The sequence below is a fragment of the Chiroxiphia lanceolata genome, chromosome 7, assembly GCF_009829145.1.
Source record: "Chiroxiphia lanceolata isolate bChiLan1 chromosome 7, bChiLan1.pri, whole genome shotgun sequence".
Lineage (NCBI taxonomy): Eukaryota > Metazoa > Chordata > Aves > Passeriformes > Pipridae > Chiroxiphia > Chiroxiphia lanceolata.
In genome coordinates, this window is record NC_045643.1 from 16,021,758 (window position 1) to 16,045,944 (window position 24,187).

At 34.6% G+C, this 24,187-nt stretch overlaps 1 protein-coding gene across 1 annotated transcript in view; it reads left to right on the plus strand.

The window, feature by feature from the left end:
- TTN (titin) overlaps positions 1–24,187 on the plus strand; it is a 241,520-nt gene that overhangs the window by 85,054 nt on the left and 132,279 nt on the right. The window contains exons 98-138 of the mRNA XM_032694032.1: positions 87–267; positions 622–711; positions 794–1,061; positions 1,160–1,420; positions 2,000–2,209; positions 2,317–2,394; positions 2,509–2,535; positions 3,198–3,245; positions 4,119–4,175; positions 4,313–4,387; positions 4,674–4,928; positions 5,580–5,672; positions 6,154–6,231; positions 6,924–6,992; positions 7,623–7,706; positions 7,947–8,009; positions 8,264–8,329; positions 8,686–8,766; positions 9,320–9,397; positions 10,077–10,154; positions 10,652–10,735; positions 11,050–11,148; positions 12,291–12,368; positions 13,212–13,286; positions 13,451–13,525; positions 13,804–13,887; positions 14,140–14,202; positions 14,512–14,589; positions 14,811–14,894; positions 15,845–15,928; positions 16,311–16,391; positions 18,436–18,519; positions 18,717–19,034; positions 20,820–20,897; positions 21,103–21,177; positions 21,391–21,474; positions 21,680–21,766; positions 22,281–22,361; positions 22,566–22,655; positions 22,869–22,952; positions 23,940–24,044. Of these exons, the coding sequence (XP_032549923.1) occupies positions 87–267; positions 622–711; positions 794–1,061; positions 1,160–1,420; positions 2,000–2,209; positions 2,317–2,394; positions 2,509–2,535; positions 3,198–3,245; positions 4,119–4,175; positions 4,313–4,387; positions 4,674–4,928; positions 5,580–5,672; positions 6,154–6,231; positions 6,924–6,992; positions 7,623–7,706; positions 7,947–8,009; positions 8,264–8,329; positions 8,686–8,766; positions 9,320–9,397; positions 10,077–10,154; positions 10,652–10,735; positions 11,050–11,148; positions 12,291–12,368; positions 13,212–13,286; positions 13,451–13,525; positions 13,804–13,887; positions 14,140–14,202; positions 14,512–14,589; positions 14,811–14,894; positions 15,845–15,928; positions 16,311–16,391; positions 18,436–18,519; positions 18,717–19,034; positions 20,820–20,897; positions 21,103–21,177; positions 21,391–21,474; positions 21,680–21,766; positions 22,281–22,361; positions 22,566–22,655; positions 22,869–22,952; positions 23,940–24,044 (4,211 nt within the window). The remainder of the gene's footprint in view (positions 1–86; positions 268–621; positions 712–793; positions 1,062–1,159; positions 1,421–1,999; positions 2,210–2,316; positions 2,395–2,508; positions 2,536–3,197; positions 3,246–4,118; positions 4,176–4,312; positions 4,388–4,673; positions 4,929–5,579; positions 5,673–6,153; positions 6,232–6,923; positions 6,993–7,622; positions 7,707–7,946; positions 8,010–8,263; positions 8,330–8,685; positions 8,767–9,319; positions 9,398–10,076; positions 10,155–10,651; positions 10,736–11,049; positions 11,149–12,290; positions 12,369–13,211; positions 13,287–13,450; positions 13,526–13,803; positions 13,888–14,139; positions 14,203–14,511; positions 14,590–14,810; positions 14,895–15,844; positions 15,929–16,310; positions 16,392–18,435; positions 18,520–18,716; positions 19,035–20,819; positions 20,898–21,102; positions 21,178–21,390; positions 21,475–21,679; positions 21,767–22,280; positions 22,362–22,565; positions 22,656–22,868; positions 22,953–23,939; positions 24,045–24,187) is intronic.

The window sequence follows — 24,187 nt, forward strand, 5'->3', positions numbered from 1 at the left end:
CAGTTCTAAGGTGATGAAATTTCTCATCAAACAGCTTTCTAGGAATGAAATGCTGTATATTTAACTTATGTTATTGATTTGCATAGCACTCCAACAAAAAAGAAAGAAGAGGAAGAGCAACCTATTGATATCTTGGAACTTCTCAAAAATGTAGATCCCAAAGAATATGAGAAATATGCTCGCATGTATGGAATTACAGATTTCCGTGGCCTCCTGCAAGCCTTTGAGTTACTAAAGCAAACTCAAGCAGAAGAAAGCCATAGATTGGTAAGATACAGTGTGACTGCAGCATTGGCTTTCTTAGGGGTAACATGGTTACTTAAACAGACTTGGTGTCCATATTCTGAAGTTAGGAAGGGTGCAGGAATTTCTGGTTCCTCCTCAGGTCTTTTACTGACAGTTCTCAATTTCTTGCATGCTCAAATCCAAGAAGAATAAATGGGCCTTCTGGTTAAGTATGCTCTGTCATCACAACTTCATTGCAATTGTTAAAATGGGAAGATATGCTAGTTACAGTACAGTTACAGAAAATTTCATGTAGGAATTAATTCTGTGTTGGCTAAACATGACAGCTTGACATTTAGTATCCTTTAATCTTTGAGTATATTCTGCATTTTATAGGAAATTGAGCTCACAGAAAAAGCTCAAAGGGAAGATCAGGAGTTTGATGAACTTGTAGCTTTTATTCAGCAACGACTCTCACAAACAGAGGTAATATGTTTTTGGACTAATTTGTGAAATATTCAAACCCGTAGCAGGGAACTTGAAACTAATTTAAACTAATATTTTTCAGCCTATTACTCTGGTCAGAGACATTGAAAATCAGACGGTTTTAGCAGATGAGGATGCTATCTTTGAATGTGAGATTAAAATTAACTATCCAGAAATTAAACTTTCATGGTACAAGGGAACCCAGAAACTGGACTCCAATGACAAATATGAAATTAGAATTGAAGGTGATCGCCACATACTGAGAATTAGGAACTGTCAGCCTGAGGATCAGGGAAATTTCAGAATAGTGTGTGGACCACATATTGCCAGTGCCAGGCTAACTGTGATTGGTAAGTGTACTTTTGAAGTATGTATTTGAATTAATTTACATTTTATTTATTCCACTCTCTGATCTCTGCTTAAAATGTATGTTTTAACATGCTAATAGAACCTGCAGTTGAACGGCATCTTCATGACACTACTTTCAAGGAAGGAAAAACATGCACACTGACTTGTCAGTTCTCTATCCCAAATGCCAAGTCTCAGTGGTATAGAAATGGGAGACCTATTAAGATAGGAGGGAGATATTCAACGCAAGTCTCTGACAAAGTACACAAACTCATCATCAAGGATGTTAGAACAGAAGACGAAGGACAGTATACCTGCAAGCTTGACAGTCTAGAAACAACAGCAGATCTGGCCATTGAAGGTTTGTAAATATATAGAATCTCTTTATTACAACAGCGATAGACATTCTGGAGGTTCCATTAGCAGAACAAATGAAAATAAAAATAATTTCTGAAAGACATGTTCCCAAACTTAGAAATGAAGTAAATAAAAAATTTTACTGTCCTTTCTCTTTAGACAGTATGTGAAATACTTGGGTACATTAGTTTTTTTTGACTAAACCATCATTAATATTGTTCCCTGGCCTGCAAACAATCTGAGTCATACTAGCTTCTATTTTCTTTGATACTCTTATATTTTTCTTGGACTTTCTCTCTTTCTTAATTATTCTTTATCTTTAATTTCCTTGATGGCCACTCTTATATAATGTATCTGCACAGCAATCTTGTTATAATTGTATTCTTATGTCTTCTAATCTTCATTCTTATATATAAGACTTCATAGGAGATGGAATGCCTTTTTCTTACTCTACTTGCTCAAGATCTATTGTTATTACCTCATTATAATTTAGGTGTTATGATAAAAAAATGAGAAGGAATTAGCAAAGGTAAATGGCTTGGTGAGGAATAACAATTGATGTATTTTTTGTTTCTAAAACCAGCGGAACCAATTCAGTTCACGAAGAGCATACAGAACATTGTTGTGAGTGAACACCAGTCTGCAACCTTTGAGTGCGAGGTGTCCTTTGATGATGCAGTTGTGACATGGTATAAAGGCCCCACTGAACTGAGAGAGAGTCCCAAGTACAGCTTCAGAAGTGAAGGTCGTTGTCATTATATGACTATTCACAATGTTAATGCAGAAGATGAAGGTAAATATGCGTGGAAAATCTGTGCTAGTGCCACTGTTTTATCTGATTTTGTTGTCTGGTTTTGAATGATAGAAGCATATAAATACCAATATTCTTGGCTGCTGCAGGTGTATATTCTGTAATTGCTCGTCTTGAACCAAGAGGAGAAGCAAGAAGCACTGCAGAGCTCTATCTGGTAACCAAAGGTTAGCAACTTTTCTAAACAAATTTGTGATCATAGCCATGTGCAGATTTGTTTGTTTGAAACATGATTCTGGAAAAATCAATAATCCTAAAAGAAATCTAATATTCTTTTGCAGAAATCAAACTGGAGTTGAAGCCACCAGGTAAAGTTCACGAGCAAGAGTGGCACAAGATCATGTCTATACTCTGTCATAGATTTAGTGCATTATTTTTTATTTTCAAATCTTTTTTTCCTGGTTATAGTAAGTAAAACTTATTCCCTGAAAAAATATTCCTCATCCACAGACATGTGGAACTATTTATTCTCATAACTAGGTGCAATGAATACTGTGATAACTCCATCATCAGTGACATTAATAGGGACAGTATGGGATGCCACATTCTCTAAAACACCGAAGTTTATTTTTGTTTGATTTGCTAAGGAACAGAACAATGAAGAGGTACCAATTAATAGATATGATGTCCTCTGCACAACTGAAGAAAAAAAACAACCAAGAAGGCAAAATCAGTAGCAATCATCTTATGAAATATAATGCTTTTCTTTTTTGAATGTTCCTAAGAACCTACTCCAAATGTTGCAAGCATTATTTAGAAATAAAATGTAACATTATCCAGTCTGTCCAGAAGAGGTTAATACGACTAGTTATCCGTTGGTTGGCTAGCTTATTCTTGAGGAGCAAGCTACAATCCTTGTATGTTACACAAAAAAAATTAAAGCACCGTGAGCTATTATTCTTGGGGAGAGCATACTGAATATTTTTATTAGTAGTATTTATTAAGTCAATTAAACATTTTGATTTTCTAGATGTTCCTGATGCTAAGGTTGCAGTTCCACCTCAAAAACCAGCTGAAGGTAGGGCAATAAACCGTACTTGTTCTATATCTGCACTGAAGCAGAAGGCCAGTGGGAATCTCAGAGAAAAATCTTAGACAGCTCAGTGATAAGATCTGGATAATTGTTCTTGTGCAAATACAATATGGGCAAGACTTGGCTCGGATAGGCTTCTTTGCTGTGTGGAAGGTGAAAACTCTACACAAGTAGTGGTAGGAATGAAGCCTTTTTTCTTAAAAAGAGTTAGTCCTTCCATCATGTTTTCCTATCAGTCTGTTGTTCATTTGATTGTCATTTTACTTCCATCTTCCTCTCTGATAATTTTTTATTTTCATCTCTTCTTTTTGCCACAGAAATATCTTCTAAACAAGCTGTCTAAATTACTGCCCTCTAAAAAAAAAAAAAATCTTTTAGAGCCATACAATGGATTGCACATATATTGCAAATGGTCTCTCCTTGGGCTCTGGTATTGGACTACAGACTACAAACATTATTTAGACTTACCTTATATTCACTAGCTTACTACGAATCTTAGAAGCTCAATCTTCTTGGATTTATTTCCTGAATAATTTGGTAAATGTTTGCAGGGGCAGCAGGTGGGGAAAGATTTCATATCTAGATGAATTGCTATCAGCAACAATAGGAGAGTGATGGCAGCAAAGAAAATAAAACTGTGAAGGTTCAGGGTTCAAGTATGGGTAGAACAGGAATTTCCACTCAAAATAAATTTATTCAGCTACTGTAGACTGTGAGAATGAGCACTCTGTTTGCTCTTACTCTGTAGCTGCAATAAAATCATATAATCCATTTTTCCAAACCAGGATTTTTTTTCATAATCAACTTTTTTCATATCATACTGAAATTATGTTCTAAATATTTCATTTTTCCTACAAGCTGCCCCTATTCCTATTCTTCTGCCTCTTGTTCCACCTCCAGAGAAGAAAAAGCCAGGTCAGAATACTTACAGTATTTGAACAGTGTGTACATGTTTCATGACTGTTGGGCTTTGGTTTTTTGTTTGGTTTTTGAGGGGATTGTTTAATTTATTTTTAATTAAATTTTTTAATAAATATTTTATTCTTAAGCAGAAAAAAAGGTTCCACTAAAGAAAGTCCCCCAAAAGGTGGTTAAAAAAGTTCCTGAAGAAGTTCCACCACCTAAAGGTAACTTTTTTTCCTTTTTTTTCTTTTTAACTGTTTTAAAAATAGTAGAATTACCTGGTGGAAACAAAGTGTTTTGTTTTGCAGTACCTTGAATCAAACACAATTGTTTGATTTTTGTCTTTATGTTAAAAACACATATTTAAAATCCAAGCTGATTAGGACTGCTTAAAAAATGGTCCCTTAAACTGTCCGTGAAGGTGAAATAATTTCATTAAGTGTGAACATCCATGCCTTGCAAATTCCAGGCTATGATACGAATAATCAATTTTTTTTTCTTTTTTTTAAGTTCCTGAGGTGCTGCCAGAGAAGCCCAAAGAGGTCAAAATAACATCCATGGCAAGGAGAGAAGAGATACATGAAGAAAAGAAGGAAATATATGAAATGCCTAAAGAAACTTATGAAGAATGGGAAGAAGATTATGGTGAAGACCATGATTATTATGTCAAGGAAGAAGGCTACGATGAAGGGGAAGAGGAATGGGAAGAAACTTATGAGAAAAGAGAAGTGACTTATGAAGAAAAAAGAGTCATTCATGAAGAAGGTATTTTAATTATTATACTATTTTGTTTTTTCTCTTTTCTCATATTTAATCTTGTGGTATCAGTATTTTGAACCAAGCAACATTTTTAATTTTTTTTTTGTTACAATAACTGGAACCATAATATGCTGACAAATTTTAACTGGCATTTGATGATAAGCCAAGGACCCTGGTACAGCAAGATGTATATGCAGATAAAAATGGATACATTGTAATAGATTATAATGTGATTGCCAATGGACTTTGCAGGTCTTAAAAAGCTAATATGAGACAACAGTTTATAATAATATGTTTCATTTTTAGTTGTTTGGATGTTTCTTCTATCATTTTCATGTGTTCTAGATAAGTTTAATTTATGTGAAAAATTTCCAAAAAATGCTTTATGTTAGTGACTATATTTCAAAATTTCTTGTATGGCGTAACTGTCTTAGGTATTAGTAACATGTATTCCTCTGGGAACAGAATTTGGATCTAATGAGAAACCATCAAACTTGGAAATAAGCAAAACATTTTACTGCAACAATTGGATCTCCAAAACTCTGTGTGTTTTTCAAATTCATAAAATTACAATGTCATAACTAATACCTTCCTGTCTATAGAGCCTTTAGGCAACACATTTTTTATCATTAAGTGATTTTATTGGGTTTTTTTAAGTGGTTGAAGTTCCTAAGAAACCTGTGCCTGAGCGAAAACCACCAGCAATTACAGCTGAAAAGAAGGAAAAGAAGGAAGTAACAGTTCAAAAAGGTATGAGTTTCCTGCAAATATAACAAGAACATGCAGATTAACATCTCTTATGCATCTCCTTCAAGGTGAATTATGCTGGTTATTCACATTTTTTTGGGAGGGAGAAAATTCTCTTTGTGTTGGACAGTAACATGAGCAAGGGTCATGGCAATCCTTCCTCTTCTCCCACCTTATATACCTAAGCTCTCTGCTCGACAGTGGTTGAAGCAAACTAAGAACTGATGGCAAAACCAAACTGAGCTTCAGTTATCCTTCCTTCTCACTGTTTATTAGCCTTGAGTGTGGTTGTAACTATTGAGCCTGGAAATGCTGCGCATCTGAGAATTGTCCTCCATTTAGATCACTGCATATCTCTCAGGGGAGGGTGGGCACTGAACAGTGCACAGGATACACAAACTTTATAGCCAATTCTACCTGGTTTGTGTCAGAAAAATAATTTGCAAGATTATTTAAAAAATAAATCTACCTGAATTACTTGCAGTTGTCAAGAAGCCTGTCGATGAAAAAGTGGAGATGACCACTCAGAGGGTTACAGAAGAAAAAGTCAAACGAGCTGAGGGTAACTACTGTTTAATTACCTTAATGTCATCTTTACATTAAAGTAGTGGCTGTTGTTACTTAGCTGATCTGCATACCCTTTATCTTTACTTAACAAGGGTCTGATCAATTTTTCAGTCTTTGAAAAATCTAATAAAAGCTTCTGCTTAATTCTTCAGAATAAGATTAAAAGCTTTTTAGGGGAAAATACTAATTGCAAATGCTAACTACCAATCCTTTAACAAAGGAAGTGAGTGTAAAATTGCACTGGGTGAAGTAGTGTGTTTCTAAGCTGAAAAGGGGAAATTCCCATCTTGCTGAGATTTCCATCTTGACCCATCTACCAGGATATCTTGGTTAATTGTTTAGTTATGAAATAAAGATTTACCCTTATTCTCCCAGAAACTACTTCCTTTTTTATAGCATTTCCCATTCTGCAGCAAGATTCTATCAGCTGCAATTCAATATATGTCAGGAAATTACCTGTGTGCTAAATGCCCTGAGTTATCCAGCCCCTTTGGACAGTAACAATAAAATGAAAAATCACATTCCTTTTGCTGCTTTGTGTGGTTCCAAGATGCCTGACCTAGCTACTGAGTTAGCTTCTTTTTGTCTTTTTTATTGTATTTTCAATATTACTGCTAGATAGCTGTAGAATTATTTTAATCTCTTTGATAAATATTTGACTGAATAACAAAATTCTAATGCCAACAGTTACCAAGAAAGTTGTACCATCAAAACCTACACCAATGGTCATTGAGGAAAAAGTTATGAAAAAGGAAGGTACAGATCAGCATCTCTCCATTACAGTTTACATTTTTTCTAGCATCCTGTGTGTTTCTGTGCATCTTGTCAATATGTGGGCCTGTGCGTATGTATGTGGATCTATTGTACTAGTCACACCGTAACTACTCTCAGTGTTTAAACAGTATGTGTACCATGCTTTAGTCTTTCATAAAGTCTGTTTTTAACATGTTTGTGGCTAGACTTTTGCTTCATGTTTAAGCAGCCTACAGAATATTGCAGTGTGATTTAGCTTTTTCTTCATCTATTCTGCCTGCTGACCCATCCTTACATAATAAGCATAATTGTGTCCAAGTTACCAAAAATATCTTTGAAGAACTGCCTTTGGAATTCTTTTGATGTACTGTTTCCAAAAGCCTGTGCATGCATTTGTTTTCAAATGTTTGGGTTAAAGGTGTCTGTGTCTGTAGTCTTTGTTAACAAATACTAAATATTATGTTTGTGTGCTTGTTTTGTGTTCAGTATTTTAGAATATGAATACTGACTGTCTAAATATGTCTAGTACTTTAATGTGCAATACAGATAAAGATTTGATAAAAACTCACATGCTGACTACCACTAATCTGGATCTAGAATATAAAATACTAAAACAAAATCCTATCTTTAAAGTACCAACAGTAGAAACATGGACTGTTTCAGAAGAAAAGATGTCAGTTTCTGTCCACAGAGAAGAAGAGTATTCATATGATACAGGTATGTACAAAACCAAAAATCTGTGAACCCAAATCAAAACCAATCAATCCCACTAGACTTTCTTTTGATCTATTTTTATGTATGGCAAATTACATATTTAGACACATTGTATATTTGTCTTTCAGTATGCCTTGCTTCTTTTTGTTCATTGTGTGATGTAGCCTTAGTTTTCTTTAACCTAATAAATGGCAACATTTCAACTATTTTATCTTAATATTGTTTAAATGCTTTTCTTTGAAGAGCCACCAGAGCATGAGAAAACAGTTGAAGAAAGATTCTATGAAGCTGTTTACCCACTTGAAGGTAGATTGATTAAGGATGTGAGGCTAAACAATATTTGAGTTTATTTGTTTGTTTGTTTGTTTTAATTTGAATCAAATTCATTGTGAGATTTGCTGTTGATTTTTGGTATTAAATTTTTTTACGTGTTAGCATACATGTTTCAGTGACCATTGTGTGCTGGACACACATAATATCTTCTTCAAGTTTTTCAGACTTACTGTGGATATTGATATTTCTTATCTCAAAATTTAATATCTTTAAAATTCCTATTATAGCACAAAGGGAAGTTGAGGAGGAGGAAGAAGTCATTTCTACAGAACTGGAGATCCCTCACGTTGAAGGTGAATAAAGTCTTTGTATCATTGTGCACCCCATTTTTCTGAACTTTCACTTTATCTGTCTCTAATCCTCTGTTTACCAGAGGATAGCATAAAATAACTGAGATCTTTTCATTTCTCTATGCCTCTGCTCTCCAAAGTTCAAGCCCTACTGCATTTCTGAATCTTATTATTCTTCAACACTGCTTTAAATAATTCTTTTAATAGCTTTTTTGAGATGAGTATATTGTATATATTTGATAAAACAGCATAATTTTTGATATAGATTGTTTGCTTATACACCATATTGAAAGCAGCCTACTGTGATTTACCAAGAATTTGAACTGTCTCCTAAATGATCACCACCTATCTCTTTAAAGTACCTGAGGTACCAAAGAGGCGTGTTCCAGAAGAAAGAAAGCCTATTGCTGTCCCTAAAACAGAAGCTCCATCGGCTAAAGGTATTTCTACTGCCCTAGTAAAAAAAGAAAAAAGCAAAACCCAAACAAATTGTCTTTCATTGTATTATATTTCGTGTTTTCTTGAATATCTTATGAATTTACTCTCTTTGTGTCTTTGGTTTGGTGTTACGTCCATATGCATTATTTGATTTGGCATTGTCTCCATTGCCCATTTTTGCTTTTTCAGTTGTGCTATAAAAACTTACAACTGGAATTTGTCTCAGCTTGAGCCCTTCTCTTTCCTAACAGTCTTGTGCTTATTGTTTGTATTTAGGCTGTGTAGCTTTTGGAGACAAGGGTAGGGTGTTTTTACTTCAATAGAGTCCCATGAAATGGGATAGTGCAGTGACTTTGACACTGGAGTTTTATACTGTATCACAGTGTCTTTCTTGTATAGTCTGTACATGTCCAAAAGGCTGTACATTGTGTTGGTTGCAGTGCTCAGCTCCTTGTCCAGGCACTGTGTTCATTCTATAAAACAATCTTGGATTACTAAAATCTGTATAAGTGTTCTGAGAGCTAAAGATCTCTTACTTTGACAATGTTTCCAAAGTGCCTGAAGTCCCTAAGAAACCTGTTCCAGAAAAGAAAGTTGCTGTTGCTAAAAAGGAGGTGGCTCCCCCAGCAAAAGGTACAGTATCTTTTGAATGTGAGCTTTAACCAGTCACGTGCTATTGTCCTGTTTTCCTAACTGTTATTCATTTCTCAACATAAGCATATGATACGTGCAGTCTTTGTGTGTTTTCTTGGATGTATGTTCTCATCTAAGACATTCAAAAGCCTTAAAAAGATTACTTAAAAGAATTTTAATACCTTTAGAGTTTCTAAACTGCTAAAAAACCTGTGCCTGAAGAAAAAGTACATTTGTGTTCCCAAAGGAGAACATCTGCATGCCAAAGACATGCTTACTGATGGAGTGTATGTTACCTGTTGAATTTTATTTTCCCATTAGTCTGTATGTAATCATGTTTGGTTTTATGCATAATCCTCTTTTATGTATAATTCTCTTTTTATGTATAATTCTCTGTGCATGTATGAGAGTTTTTAAGGCCAAGTAACATATTTGAGCAACTCTTTCTTCAGTTAAGAATTCAGTCTTAAATAATTTGACAGTCTTTGAGCAACTGGTTTGATTTTATTTTTTTTTCCAAACATATGTTGCTCTTGTCTTATATCTTTCTATGTTAAGTGTATGAATGTGTTATATGGTATGTCTTGATATTCTTATAAATGGATTAATGAAATCTATAATGCTCCAATAAATCTTTGAAATACAGAATTCAATTATCTTATATTTTGTCCTTTTTAAGTGCCAGAGGTGCCTAAGAAAGCTCCCCCAGAGAAAAAAATTGGTGTTGTAAAAAGAGAGGAAGCTCCAACACCTAAAGGTACACTTAAATAAATAACATTCTTTTCTTATTATCTTAAATATCCTGTTTATGTGCAATTTTAGTTTTTATTGTTAAGTGATCTGGTTTTATTTGTACTTCAGTTATGTTAGATATGTATCTTTTGTGTCAGTTTTGTGGATAAATGTGTTATAGATGCAGTTTTAAAGCACCAGTTAGTTTTAGCTAATAATATTATAATTAATACCTTTGAAGTGCAAGAAGTACCTAAGAAACCGGCTCCAGAAGAAAAAATTCCATATGTTGCTAAAGTAGAAGCTCCCCCTGCAAAAGGTACAATACAGTTCACCACAATATCATTTATTGTAGTCTTTAGACTACAGTATTTTTAGAACATACAGTTATCTTTAGAACATTTAATTTGTTTTGTAAACAAAATATGTCTATGTGTAGTCTTTTTGAACAACACATTTCTCTTACATGATGCATTTGCCAGTTTTTACTCCAGAGATTCTAAAGCAAATACTTTTTTTAAGTGCCTGCAGTTCCTAAGAAACCTATCCCTAAAGAGAAAGTGTCTCCTGCTGTTCCTAAAAAAATTGAGGCTCCTCCACCTAAAGGTATGCTTTCCAGCAGAATACAAGAACATGCTGTTTCTCAGCTTATGTTTTTATGTTCTGTATTGTAATCAGTTGTTGATTTGTGCTTCCCCTGTGAATTCTGCTGTTCTGATTTAGTGACAGTGAATCATTACATTATGTTGTATATGTTGTGCAATACCTATAAAAATATTCTTTCTGAATATTGAATCTCTGTTATATGTTATGTGCTCAGTACCCTTAAGCAATTCTTTGGAAACAAATCTAGCATTTTGCAACATTGCTCTCACAAAGGAACTGGAAAAGTATACATTTAATATTATTATCTTTCGAAGTGCCCGAACTGCAGAAGAAAGCCACTTTTGAAGAAAGAGTACTTATCACTGAAGAAAGAATATCTGTTGCCATTCCAGAGGAAATCCCACTACCTGAAGGTACACTATAAACAGACGAGTGAGAAACTTAAGCTTTGTCTGCAAGTCTGTTGTTCTAACACCAAGATCAAAATACACAAAAATTTTGTGTTAGTTGTCTTGTATGAGTTTTGTGTTGAACATTTTACAGATTTGCAGGCAGCTAAGAGCCTTCTGAGTGTCATTTACCATTTCAGTCTTGAATGCCAGTATCCCACCACATTGACAGGAGTGGAAACTCTACCACGGAATATAGTGATCTTCAGATCAGGCTCTCATAAATTTGTAGTAGCAAATATGGATATATGGTTTAGTTTAGACTCCTCTAATTAGGGATGTAACCATCCATTTGTCATACTCTATACAAAGCTCTCTGTAGCCCTGCAGATAACAATATTGTTTCCCTCTGCAGTATTAGCTTCCCCCCAGCTTTCAGTTCACATTCTCATACTCAAGGAAGACAGATCAGTTTTAAGGTAGCATAATTCTGCATAAAATCTGCTTCAACGTAACAAATCAGCATTTTGTCTGGTTTTATAACCCATTAATAACTATCCAGTGAAGACAATTTATATTTTCCATAAGCATAAATGAGTTTTTAGAAGCAAATATGAAAATCCTTTGTCTAAAAGATGAACTTGCAAATTATATTCCTATGGATATGTGCAGTGTTAATTTCTGTTTGTCTCCTGCAAATTAACTTTTTGCCCAGAACAAGCTGATGTTTTCCCTGACACAGTCACATTTGTTGATGTGCACATTCCAGGCTTTTCTTTCGGTTCCTGACTTATTCTTCTCATCTTGTTCCTTTCCTTCTCACTTTCATATACTTGGATCATGGAGGAACCTCCATTTTTTTGACTCTTATTTCCTCCACCTCAGCTGTTGTGATAGGGAAGTTTGGGGAGCTGAGGCATTCTGATGAACTGACAGTTGACCAGTATATGGTATTAGAGAGATACAACAACACACATGGACAAAACATGTAATTTAGAGCAAATGGTACATATGTATCTGCACAGCACTTTCTGTACTGTATGCATATCTGTCATTGTCATATAGAGTTTGTAAGAATTGCTCTTCATCTTCTCCAACCATCAATCCCTCCCTCTCTCCATCTATCCATCCACCAAAAATACTAAAACTAATAATTTTCCTTAAAGAACCAACAGTAGAAGAATGGTCTGAAGAAGAAACAGAGGAAGTATCTATCTCCATTCACAGAGAAGAGGTTTCTGAAGGTATGACAACAATTCAGGAATACTAGGCAAAAGCAAAAAAGTAATTTTTATTTTGTACCAAAAACTAGTGTGGATTAATATCTACTTTAAGGAAGAATTTACTACTATATAAATACATTTCCTAACTTACAAATTTTAATACTAAGAACGTTTACAATTTCTATTACCTGCTTTTGAAAAATGTAGTAGTTAATCCGTTGTGATATAGGGAAAATAATGAGGTATCTCTTGGATATTGAGATCTATCAGCCCTTCTTTACAAAAATCCTCTGTTGGAAGTTCCTCTTCCGCCAGGTTACTTGAATGAAATAAAGGTCCTTTAGGATATCATGGTGCCTGTGATTACTCAGGCAATTTCAGCATAAATTGACTGTATTGTTTCCACCTGTAAGTTTATTGGTGGTAACATGATACTGTGAAGGACAATAAATAACACTGATTGACTCAATTTCTGTTCAAAGGGACACCATAGAAAGATTTTTCCAGGGTCAGCTTTTATCAAGGAATTTTCTTGGTATTTAGGAGAGAAGCTTTCTCAAAATGGACAAATTCCAACATTAGTGAACTAGTGAACAAAGGAACGGACTGAGCATTTTCATATTCCATGCAAATTCAAGATGAGAGTTCAGTCTCTCAGTTGCATTTAAGTTGCTTGGAATGTTTCCATTGGCCTCAGAGAGAGCAGAATGGCTTGAGTGTAGGTTTTGTAATACCAGAGGTGTCTATTAGGAATGCACACTGCTTATCCATGTCTTACAAGTATTTTGTTGCTTACCAGGGCAACCATAAAGACAGTAATGTATGTCAAGCACTTAAGTATTTTTATATTTTACTCTTTCAAAGTGACTGAAGAAGAGTCTTACTACATAGAGGAAACAGTAACAGTTCCTAAAAGAGAGGAAGCCCCAGCCACAAAAGGTATCTGTTCTTTGCACTACAACATGTTGATTGTTTCGTTACTCAACATTATGTTGCCACTCTATGTTTACGTCCGTTTGTGGCTTTTTTGTATGAAAGAAATATGTTCATGTTGTAGTAATACTATGCCTCTATGTAAAACTATATATTGTAATTTTTTAAAGTGCCTGAGAAGTACAGGAAAGTTGTCCCTGAACCAAAAGTCCCAGCTGCTCCTAAGGAAGCTCCAGGAGTTAAAGGTATAAATCAGTTCCTCAGCCCGGTGATGTATCTTCAAGGGGATTATGTTTGTCTTACTGTCCTGTTTGTACATGTTGACACAAGTGGTGTCTGCTTGCAGTGGTGAATGCTTGTCTCAAATTCTGTCTTATACTTTGAAAATGATTGTTTCTTGTACCATGAAAATTATTGTTTGTGCTAACTTGGTAAAATACATTGTGAAGTAGAAGGCAATTTCAAATGTTACATCTTAATATTCTTTCTCATCTTCCTTCTCATCTTACTCATTTTTCTAAAGTTCCTGAAGTTCGTAAGAAAGCAGTTCCTAAAGAGAAAGTGCCTGTCCCTCTGTCTAAAAAAATGGTGGCTCCACCAGCGAAAGGTATAGCAGTGGTTTGTTCTTGTTGCAAAAAAATTGTTTTGCTGTATTCCATCTTTAACATATTTGCATGTTGACACAAAATATATCTCTCATATCAAATTTCTTCGACATTAAACATGTACTTATGTTTGTTTGTCTACCATGACATCTGTGACCTGTACTGTCTTGATGAGATTTATTTTATTTCATCTTCTATCTTATGCCTGTTGATGAAATCAATCAAATTTTCTAAAGTTGCACAATCTTTTTAAGAACCTGCAGAAAAACAGGTGCCCACTTTTGAGATCGAAGTTGAAGAACCTCCAGCAACCAAAGGTAAACAGAATATTATGATCATGGAGATTCTTCAGTTTGGCCTAGCAGTATTTGTGTTTAGGCATTTTACTTAAATACAGTTTTGTTTGTTAGTGTCTGTAACCTCTGTCTGGATCTCCCCTGTCTTTTGACTATTTACTCATTTTTGTGCTATGGCTGTAAATTACTCTTTCCTGCAGTGTCTCGTTTTTGTTGCTGTTGAAGTTCACTTAGCACTTTCTTTTTAAACAATCAGAATAAGTAGAAAAAACTTACATATATCTGTATTTCAAGTAATGCAATAAAATAATCTTACATGTTATTTTTAAGTGACTGAAGTGCACAGGAAAATTATCACAGAAGAAAAAGTTGCAGTTGCTAGAAAAGAGGAGGCTCCACCAAAAAAAGGTATATCATTTTCAGAGTTACACAAGAGAAGTCTTGTTTCAGAGTAGTGGTTTATGTATATGTCTAGTTATCTAATATAAACTGTATTGTTCAGTGTTTGCTGTCTTTTTTTTTTTCACTTGAAGAAATGTCAAGTCTCTACATTTGTGTTTTGTCATCTGATTATATTCATATACTGTGATTAATTCAGCATCTTTTAAAATAAACTCTTTTTAAAAAAGTGCCAGCAGTGCCCAAGAAAGCTGTGCCAGAAGACAAAGTACCTGTTCCAATTCAACGGAAAGTGGCAGCTCCACCAGCTAAAGGTATACAAAAGTCCTTGAAAGTAGAGAGGGCTTCTAAATATTGGATGTCCATGTGCATTGTACTCACAGTCTGCCTGGTTAATCAAATCTGTCTCTCCTGATTTGATTATAAATGAAAAGGACCTTTGTCTTCTCCCCTGAAAAGAATGCAGAGGGTGACAGAGAATAGTCATACACCTGCATTCCTTGCATTTTCTAGCTATTATTTAACTTCATTGATCACTGGGTGCTTGAGTGCCTTGCAAAGCTGAGTGAAGACATTTACTCAGTGAAGAAGTTAAATAAATTTGAGCACATTTGGAAAAAAATTATCGGTGTCTTATAACATTGTCAATATTCAAGTGATGGGTCTCAAAATTACAAATATGTCCTCTGTTTCTGTGCTTTTCTTGTGTTTGAAACATGATTTTGTTACGTACCCTGTATGTGTGGTGTTCTGTGGTTGGATTGCATTTCTGAAGAGTCTGGAGGCAGAATATTTACATCTTACTTTCATCTCAATCATTCCATCTTACTTCACAATATGTGAATATTCTGTTTGGTTTTGATTTGTTTTGGTCTACATATCTATTACTCTAATATTATGTGTCTTATACTAGTACATATTATTTTAATATTTAACTGCATTTCTGCTGTTACTAAAACAGTGTTTCAAAGTGTCTAATTTTTCCAAGCAATTTATTTCTGCAACCTGCCAAGTTACTGGTCTTCAAAATACTTAATGCATATCGAACTACTATGCATTAAAGCTTCAGCTGGTCATTTTCTCAATTAATTTACATGTCTTTATGGTTGTATGTCTCATGTGACTGTTGTGTTTATTACAAGTATGTTTTCTATGTATTAGTGTACTACTTTCCTGTAATTTTGTCCATTATTCTTTTTCTGAACTTCAGAAGGTGTGTGATTTCTTTTAGAATTTAGTATTCTTACAATTACTATCTTTAAAGTGCAAGAAGTGCAGAAGAAAGTTGCCAGAGAAGAAAGAGTATCCGTTGCTGTTCCAAAAAGAAAAGTGTCTCCACCACCAGAAGGTACTCCTGCCCATGGATTAATCTATGAATATATTGTCCTCAAGCAATATGACCAGAGTTTCAAGCCTACTGTTCTGGCACCTTTCTTGAGGTTCAAATTTAGAATCATAGAATAATTTAAGATGGAAAAGACACTTAAGATCATTGAGTCCTATTGTTAACCTAACACTACCAAGCCTATCAATATGATCCACCATAGTCCCAAGCGAAAGTTTACAGAGTCTTTGAGAAACACTACAGACATTTTCACCAATTACTCTGAGTATGGGAGGTGTCAGGAAATAATAATGATTTTCATAAGAAACTCCAAGTGGGATATTTATTATTGTACATGATATTGTACCAGAGAAAAAAATATTAATGTTAGACTCTGTCTTTGAAGTACCAACAGAAGAAGAACACTGGGCTATTTCAGAGGAAGTATCCATTTCTCTCCACACAGAAAAGGAGATTTCATACACAGGTATGAAGACTAAAGAGATTCTGTGTCCTGTCCAAATTTACATCTTGTCACCTACTTTAAAAAAAAAAAAACCAGAGAGAGAACAAAAGAAAATTTCGCATGCTTTGCTTATTGCCAGTCTGTCATGAAAGTGAAGATTGTAGAATAGCACAAGACAGTATTCCATTCTCATAAAAGACTTAATTCTTTCCTCCTGGCTCACTGCTGTTGTCATAGGAGAACCCAAAAATTTCACTAGGTCCCCCTTCACAAATCTTGCCACCTGTTCAGCCTTTGAGTGGAAACAGGGCAGCCTTTTCTTTCATTTAAATTAACATACTTTCTTTTCCAAAACCAAAGCAGATCCTTTCCTGTTTTCTAAGAGCAATTCCTCACCTAAATCTGAAGGTCAAATAAAAAATCATTAACTTTACTGTTGCCTACATGGCTGAGACACTTAGTACGATCATGTAATGGATCTGCCTGCTCAAGGGCTTTGAACAAAGTGCACAACCTTTAAAGAAAATTCATTGCTCTTTCACTTTTGAAGACTATTTATTGATTTGTGAAAAATGGCCCACAAGATGCCTCACACTTACTACTTTTAGACCTGCTACTCTTGATAAATGGTATTATCATATTCATATAATGAAAGATTAATACAATCGAATCAGTGTAAAGCTAAATAATCTATTTAGTCTCTAATGAGGGGGGGACAGGCATATCATGAGTAGTTAGACAATCTTTGACTGGTTCTCTGTAAGGCAGGTCTAATTTGCCAGCTGGTCTGGAGAAAAAAGGTCAAAGCAGAAGGATGTTAAATGCAACAGTTCTCCAATGAGATGCCAGGCAGAGGTATTTTAGCTGAAACAAAAGAATCCAAAGGAACCCGAGTTTTCTGAAAAGAGCACTCATGCACAATGCAGTTTGTGTTATCAAATCCACCAAAGTTACCGGTTCCAATCAGTTTTAGTTTAAGATTTCAAATGCAAATATACCTGGCACTTTTAATTAAATATCTAGCAGGACTCTACCAGAAAATACTTAGAGCTAGACAGTCTTCACATTGCCTCAAAAATAACACCCACTTGGCAAGCATCAAGACTTGTGGCAGCCACTCATCTATGCTCACTGTAGCTCGTGATGAAGAAATCATCTAGAAATTCTCAAATCTATCACTGACAGAAGAGATTCCATCTCAGAAAAAAATCTCCAATCTGTGAAGAAAAGGCCAAAGTTATTCTCTAACTTGACAAGTCTCCCAGATGTTAAAATGGCAGAGTAATTTTCTGTGCAGTTTCCAGCTATATTGACATCTGCTTCAGAAGACAACATCCATGCACTTCTGTAAAAGAGAATATGCTGCTTAAACATAGCATGCATTCTGTCCTAAATAAATCTTAAATACTGAATTTATCCACACCTTAATCTTCTGGAAATTTTCCTACTTTTATAGGGAATGGCTTCTTGCCATGCCTGAACAAACAAACCACTTTGTAAAGTAATTGACAGAAGAGGAAAAATACCTTCCTCACGGAGCAATTAATTCTTTTGCCTTTAATTAGACTGGAGGTCTTATCTATTGTTAGTCACTCTCAAAGTTTTTCTCCAGGTGCTCCCTCACCTTCATCTACGGTTTTCTAGGGAAATCTTTTGTTGCCAGTGAAGAAGGACTCTTGGTCTATTCCTTAGGTAGTGCAAAGTGTCACTGCTAAGGAGAGGGGCTGCTACAGTGGAGAGTGAAATTTAGTGATTTTGAAATTGGATGGATTTGGATTTTAAGTTCTGCCCAGCAGCAAGCTTAGCTTCACTGTTGGCAACATTGGATGAAGCAAGAATCATATTGGCTGCTTATATTGGTATCTTGAAAAGTTTGTTTTTTCTTAATTGAAAAGTAGTCTAGTGACTCCCCTAACTACATGTCCAGTGTCAATAAGCACACTTGTCTTTTACATGTCAACCATGTGTTTGTAAGATATCTTTTTCTGTTTCTTGCCAAGAATATTTTTGCTTTTAAACAAAGCGTCTAAAAATTCTTAAATGTAATTGTAATGTATCTTTTAAGTGCCTGATGTACCAGAGAGAGCTATCCTTGAAGAAAGAGCACCAATTTATCCTCCTAAAAAAATGGCAAGACCACCAGCCAAAGGTATACTGGATAGAACATTGAAATATGTTATAAATGTTTTTTGTGTCTTGTATGTTCTGTGTACAGTGAGTACGGTTTGTTTTCTGTGGAATGTTCTTCCTTTGGTTAATTCCTAGTTGGCAATGCCTTGTGATCCTTATTATTAGTAAGATCTATGTGCTAAATTTTAAGGTTCTTTTAATTGATATCTTTTCAAGTGCCTGAAGTACGCAAGACAGTTGTCCGAAAAGAAAAAGCATATGTCGAAGTTCCTCAGTATGAAGAGGAAGAAGAAATTCCAAAATATGAGGAGGAAGAAACCACCAGATATGAGAAGGAAGTAATCCACTACGAGGAGGAAGTTCACCGTTATGAAGAAGTTAGTCACTATGAGGAAGAAGTTCCTCAGTATGAAGAGGAAGAAGTCACACATTATGAAGAAGAAGCTGCTTATTATGGAGAGGAAGTTGCTGAATATGAGGAGGAAGAGTCAGAAGTTCCTCAGTATGAAGAGGAGGCTCCCCCACCAGTTAGAGGTATACTTTAGGGTTTGTGTGAGAAAAAGTAGTATCTTTTCATTCCATTAAAATACCAAAGATTTGTTTCAAGATGTTCTGATGTGCTTTACAGTCTGCCTTTTTTCAAGATGTTTATTGATTAGTATGTAGTTTAGAAAACCTGTGATGACTGTATGTCTACTCTTTACTACTACCTCTATAAATTTAAATGTTCCATGTCATACATGTTCATTCCTCTTTCATATGAACTGCGTATAACCCACTAAGAAAATTTAACTGAGCTTAATTTCATCCTCATTTGGAATCCACTTTCGCTATAAGACTGTGCTTGAAATACTTAGAAATGCTTATGTGATATCTGCAATCACAGACAAAAAATATATTTGTCTAGAAAATAGATAGGATATGTGATTTAGGAACACAAATCACATTGAATTCCACTCACAAATCTTTGAAACCCCTATGGTTGATGTCTATTTCTGTCCTAAAGGGACATGAAAAAAAAGATACAAAAGTTTTATTGAATATCCACATTTAAATACTCTTAGTTGTAGGTGTTTCCCTTAGGACTAATTTTTATGGTACTGGTATACATTTTCTACATTGTTAGTACAGGGTGAACATGATATTCACTACTTAGGGGAACTAGGTCATTCCAAGACCTCGATACATGATAATATAAAGATATGAATCATCGATATCTGATTTTCCAAAATTACATAATCATCTAAGAGTATTTAAAAATACATCCTTTCCAGTACTGATCCAAATCATTCCATAGTGTCTTTTCCCCAAAAAGAAGTTCAGAATTTCTTTTGATTAATTAGTGAATGCCAAAACTATATTTAACACTGTTTGCAGTAGAATTTCGACACATTGATTGGCATATTTTTCATAGTTGAGAAAAGGTGAGGCTGCACACCTCAAAAGCCAAGTTAATCCTGAACAGGAAGATTAGTGTTGGTTAAAATTTCCTTTGACTCTGTCATAGTAGCTAAGTTTAATGCATACGTGCTCCAAACTTCCTTCAGTATGCTCAGAGCCAGTGGGACTCCTGTCATTGTAAAACTTTTATGAATATTTCTGGGGTTTGGAGTACAAAAAGAAGGTTAGATACATTTTAGTTGAAACCTTTGCCTCACTGTAGTTAAAGGGAAAGTCTGTTGATTTCAGAAGAATTAAGTGGGGTTTTTTAAATATTTCATTTACTCAACAAATTTGGTATAAACTGCTGGATACTTTTAATGTGTCCATAGTTCTGTGCTTGAAGTTAAGTCAGGTGATAAACTAGATGTGCTTGGGTCTTTTGGAAGAAAATCAGCAATTTATATTTAAGACATATACAATAACATGATGAGATGCAACCTATTAAATGCCTGAGTTGCTACTTTAGAATCATAGTTCTAGGGAAAAATATGGAAAAGTAGCAAAACCACTAAATATCTAATACAGCAATTCAGTAATTGTTTGTTACAATGTTTGTATTTTTGCAAATTTCCCACTGTGACACTTTACAATCTTCTTTAATAGCTGCTTCTAAAATGGCAAACTGTCTCTTAATCTTCTGATCTGCAAAAAAGCCCTTGAAGTTAAAAACATATTTATTGATGGTCTCATTGGCTGAGCTGGGAGAATGGACACAATAGTAGCTAATATAATATTTGCTCTTTTATTTTGTCATAACAATGAAACCCTGTTAAATCATAGCTGTATGTTTTGAGTATGTATTTGTATGTCTGTTTGCATTTTGTGTTCCCACTGTTATAGAAGTAAATACCTAAAACATTAATGGTATCTTTCAAGTGCCTGAGCTTCCCAAGAGGCCTGTTCCAGAAGAAAAAATACCTATTATGAAGAAAAAAGAAGCTCCTCCAGCAAAAGGTATATACCTTCTCTTTATGTTAGCAAACATTCTCTAAATATGTAATTCACGTTATATTTCAGCTGCCTTAATTGATTATTACCTTTTTCTGCCCTTTTTGGAGGGGGCTCTTCATATGAAATGTCTGTGTTGCTGTCTTTCTTGTTTCATTTCTGTTTTGAGTAGCCTGTGGTTTATTTTTTAACCAAAATGATGTTTTTGAAGTGCCCGAGGTGCCAAAGAAACCTGTACCTGAAAAGAAAGTCCAAGTGCCAAAGAAGGAAGCTCCCTCAGCTAAAGGTAAATGCACTTGTAATTACCTGTGATCCGAAAGATTCTCTAAAGTTAATTTATCTTCTCACTTGTTTTAAAAGCTAGGATAGTAAAAGAATTGTTACTCTTAAGAATTGTGGTTCTTTTTGTTTGTGTTTAATTGTTTAGTGTGACTGGCTTGCATGTCACCTTGTTTTAGTCTCTCATGCCAAGCTCAATTTTCAATAATATCTTAATAAGTTCCAGAAGTGCCAAAGAAACCTGTTCCAGAAGAGAGGGTTCCTATTCCTGTACCAAAAAAGAAGGAAGTTCCACCAGCCAAAGGTATATCAGCTCTTGACTGAATGTGTTACAAAAATATTTAAAAAGTCAGTCTATGTTCATCTTTCCTCTTTTAATGTAATGTAGAATGAAGAAAGTTTTCTAGTCTTGACAGTAATTTGTCATTCCACTTTATTGATTTATATCAATGTTCTTTACGGTATGGTTCAAAAATGAAATTCTTAAGCTACAATAATATTTTTTCAAGTGCCTGAAGTACCAAAGAAACCTGTGCCAGAAGAGAAGGTACTTGTCCCAGTGCCTAAAAGAGTGGAAGAGCCTCCAACAGCCAAAGGTATACACCAGTTTCTGGTTCACCTCTGTGATTCTAGTTTTGTTTCTTCAGCTTTAGAAATCTGCCAGTAACAATCCCATTCCTCAGCTCAGTGTGTTTGAACCACTCACTGGCCTATGTTTGATCAGAACACTGTGACTGTGTCTGTTTGTCATGGATGCTACGCTTTTTCTGTGCTTTGAAAATGTCTGTGTTTGTGTATTGTATTGTCTCTGTCTTTTGGATCTCATATTTCTAAATAATTTTAAAGTACTTGCTGTTTCAAAAACAGATGCTTCAAAAGATATACAATGTACCTAAACAGCAAGCTTCCTCCTTAGCCTTACAACACCAATTTGTAATGCTGTAGTCTGTGTGTGTTTGTAAGTTTACATATGTGCATAAATCTGTGGATAAAATTATGCTAACTTTCATACATGATTAGATTTTACAATAAATGTGTGGTTATCTTATCTTTTTACCATGTCTTATCTTACATTGAAAATTAATTCCTTAAACAAAAATGTCTTTTAAGTGCCTGAAGTGCCCAAGAAAGTTCCAGAAAAGACAGTACCTGTCCCTGTACGTAAAAAGCCAGAACCTCCACCAGCCAAAGGTATTGATTCTTACAAATGAACATGTAGACGATGCTTCTTGTTGTTTCTTTATGTTTGTTATTAGAATGTAATTGAAATATTATAGCAGTTTCTGACAAATGTACTTGCTAATTCATACTCTTTAGCTTCTGTGTGAGTTGTCTCTCATTTTCTGATGTTGTGTCCAAGTTTTCTACAATTGAACACTATCTTTAATGTACCAGAAATACCAAGACCTCCCAGTGAAGAGGTACATGTTTTTGCTCCTGAAGAAGAAGAGGAAGAGGAAAATGTTCCAGAGATACCAGCAAGAGGTACATCATTCCTTCTTGAAGATTATGAGAGCTTTGTTCAATTCATTAAGGTCTTCATCTCCATTCATTGTTAAGCTTGGTGTGAATCTTAATTAACCTTCTGAGGGGAGTTTTCTTATTCTTCTTGGTCTGTGTGCCTTTGTTCTGTGGTTTCTGTAGTTTTGATGTTCTAAAAGCAATTAAAAATTTCTTATCAAAACAATATCTTTAAAGTGCCAGAGGTGCCCAAGAGAGCTGTCCTAGAAGAAAAAGTACCTGTTGCAGTTCCTAAAGTAAAGAAAATTCCACCATCTAAAGGTATATCACATCATGTTGTATGCAGATAATTCCTTTCCCTCTTATTTTCATATTTCAGTGAAATCTAATTTTAAAATTCAATTTATACTCACGTAAAGTCAAATTCTTGATTCTGGCACTCCACTGCTTCCCTGTAGTGAGCAGTGCTAGGGCTCAGACATGGCTTGATTGTCTATTTTGTTATTGGTTTCAGCAGGCTGAGAATCAAGCCTTGAATGACTTGCTTTTTTTCCCTTTTAAATGATCACTGTGAATTAAATAATTCATTGTGATATTATAATTCAGAACTAATTTTTAAATTAATTTTCATTTAAATTAATTAATTTTAACTAATTTTAAAATTAATTTAACTAATTTTTTCAAATAATTTAAATTTTGTTGAAACAGAAAAGCACTATCTGAAATAAAATGTTATTTTTACCTGGAAATTTTTCAATTCAGGGAGATCACTCTTATGTTTACCTTGAGAGTATGCTAAATTCTCAAGTTTTTTAGCTAAACTTATAGAAAAATAAAATCAATTCAAAACTGACTGTAGAAATAACCAGATTATATACCCTAAATGTGAAATTCAAGGAGGAGGCAGACTATTGCAAAGGCCACGATATGGTGCCAAGCAAAATTCTACCTGAGCAGTGGAGATTTTTAGGAAAGCAGACACTGGAAGGTTTTTATGTTAAAAAAAACCCCTAGATGCTAATAATCTTCCTTAACGTCTGGTTTGTAGCATATCTTGATAATATTTTCTGTTTACAACAACACTGTGGAATTAAAAATTGGGCAAAATAGCTATTCCTCATATAATCCTTGTAGCCAAGTTGCACATTGCTGCTGCCAGGGAGCAAAAAATACCTAATAGAGTTTCCCCTATTTTTTTTACTGTTTTATTACTGTTGTTATGTTAAAATTGCTGTCCCTGAGTTTTATGTTATGAATTTTTCTTTGTGATGTTGTGAAAGTAAAGTTCTTAAAATAATATCTTTAAAGTGCCTGAGGTGGCAAAGAAAGTTGTGTCTGAAGAAAAGGTTCCCATTTTTGTTCCTGAGGAAGAAGGAGAGGAAACTATTCCAGAAGAAACTGTACCAACAAAAGGTACACGATCTTTTCTTGCAAATTACTCATGACATCTTTTGTGTTCATTAGTATTCCTCTTTATTTCTTATTCTAAGCTTTACATAAATCTTAAGAATCTTTTTGGGGGAGCTTGTTGTCTTGTTTCATGTTTTTACCTTGTT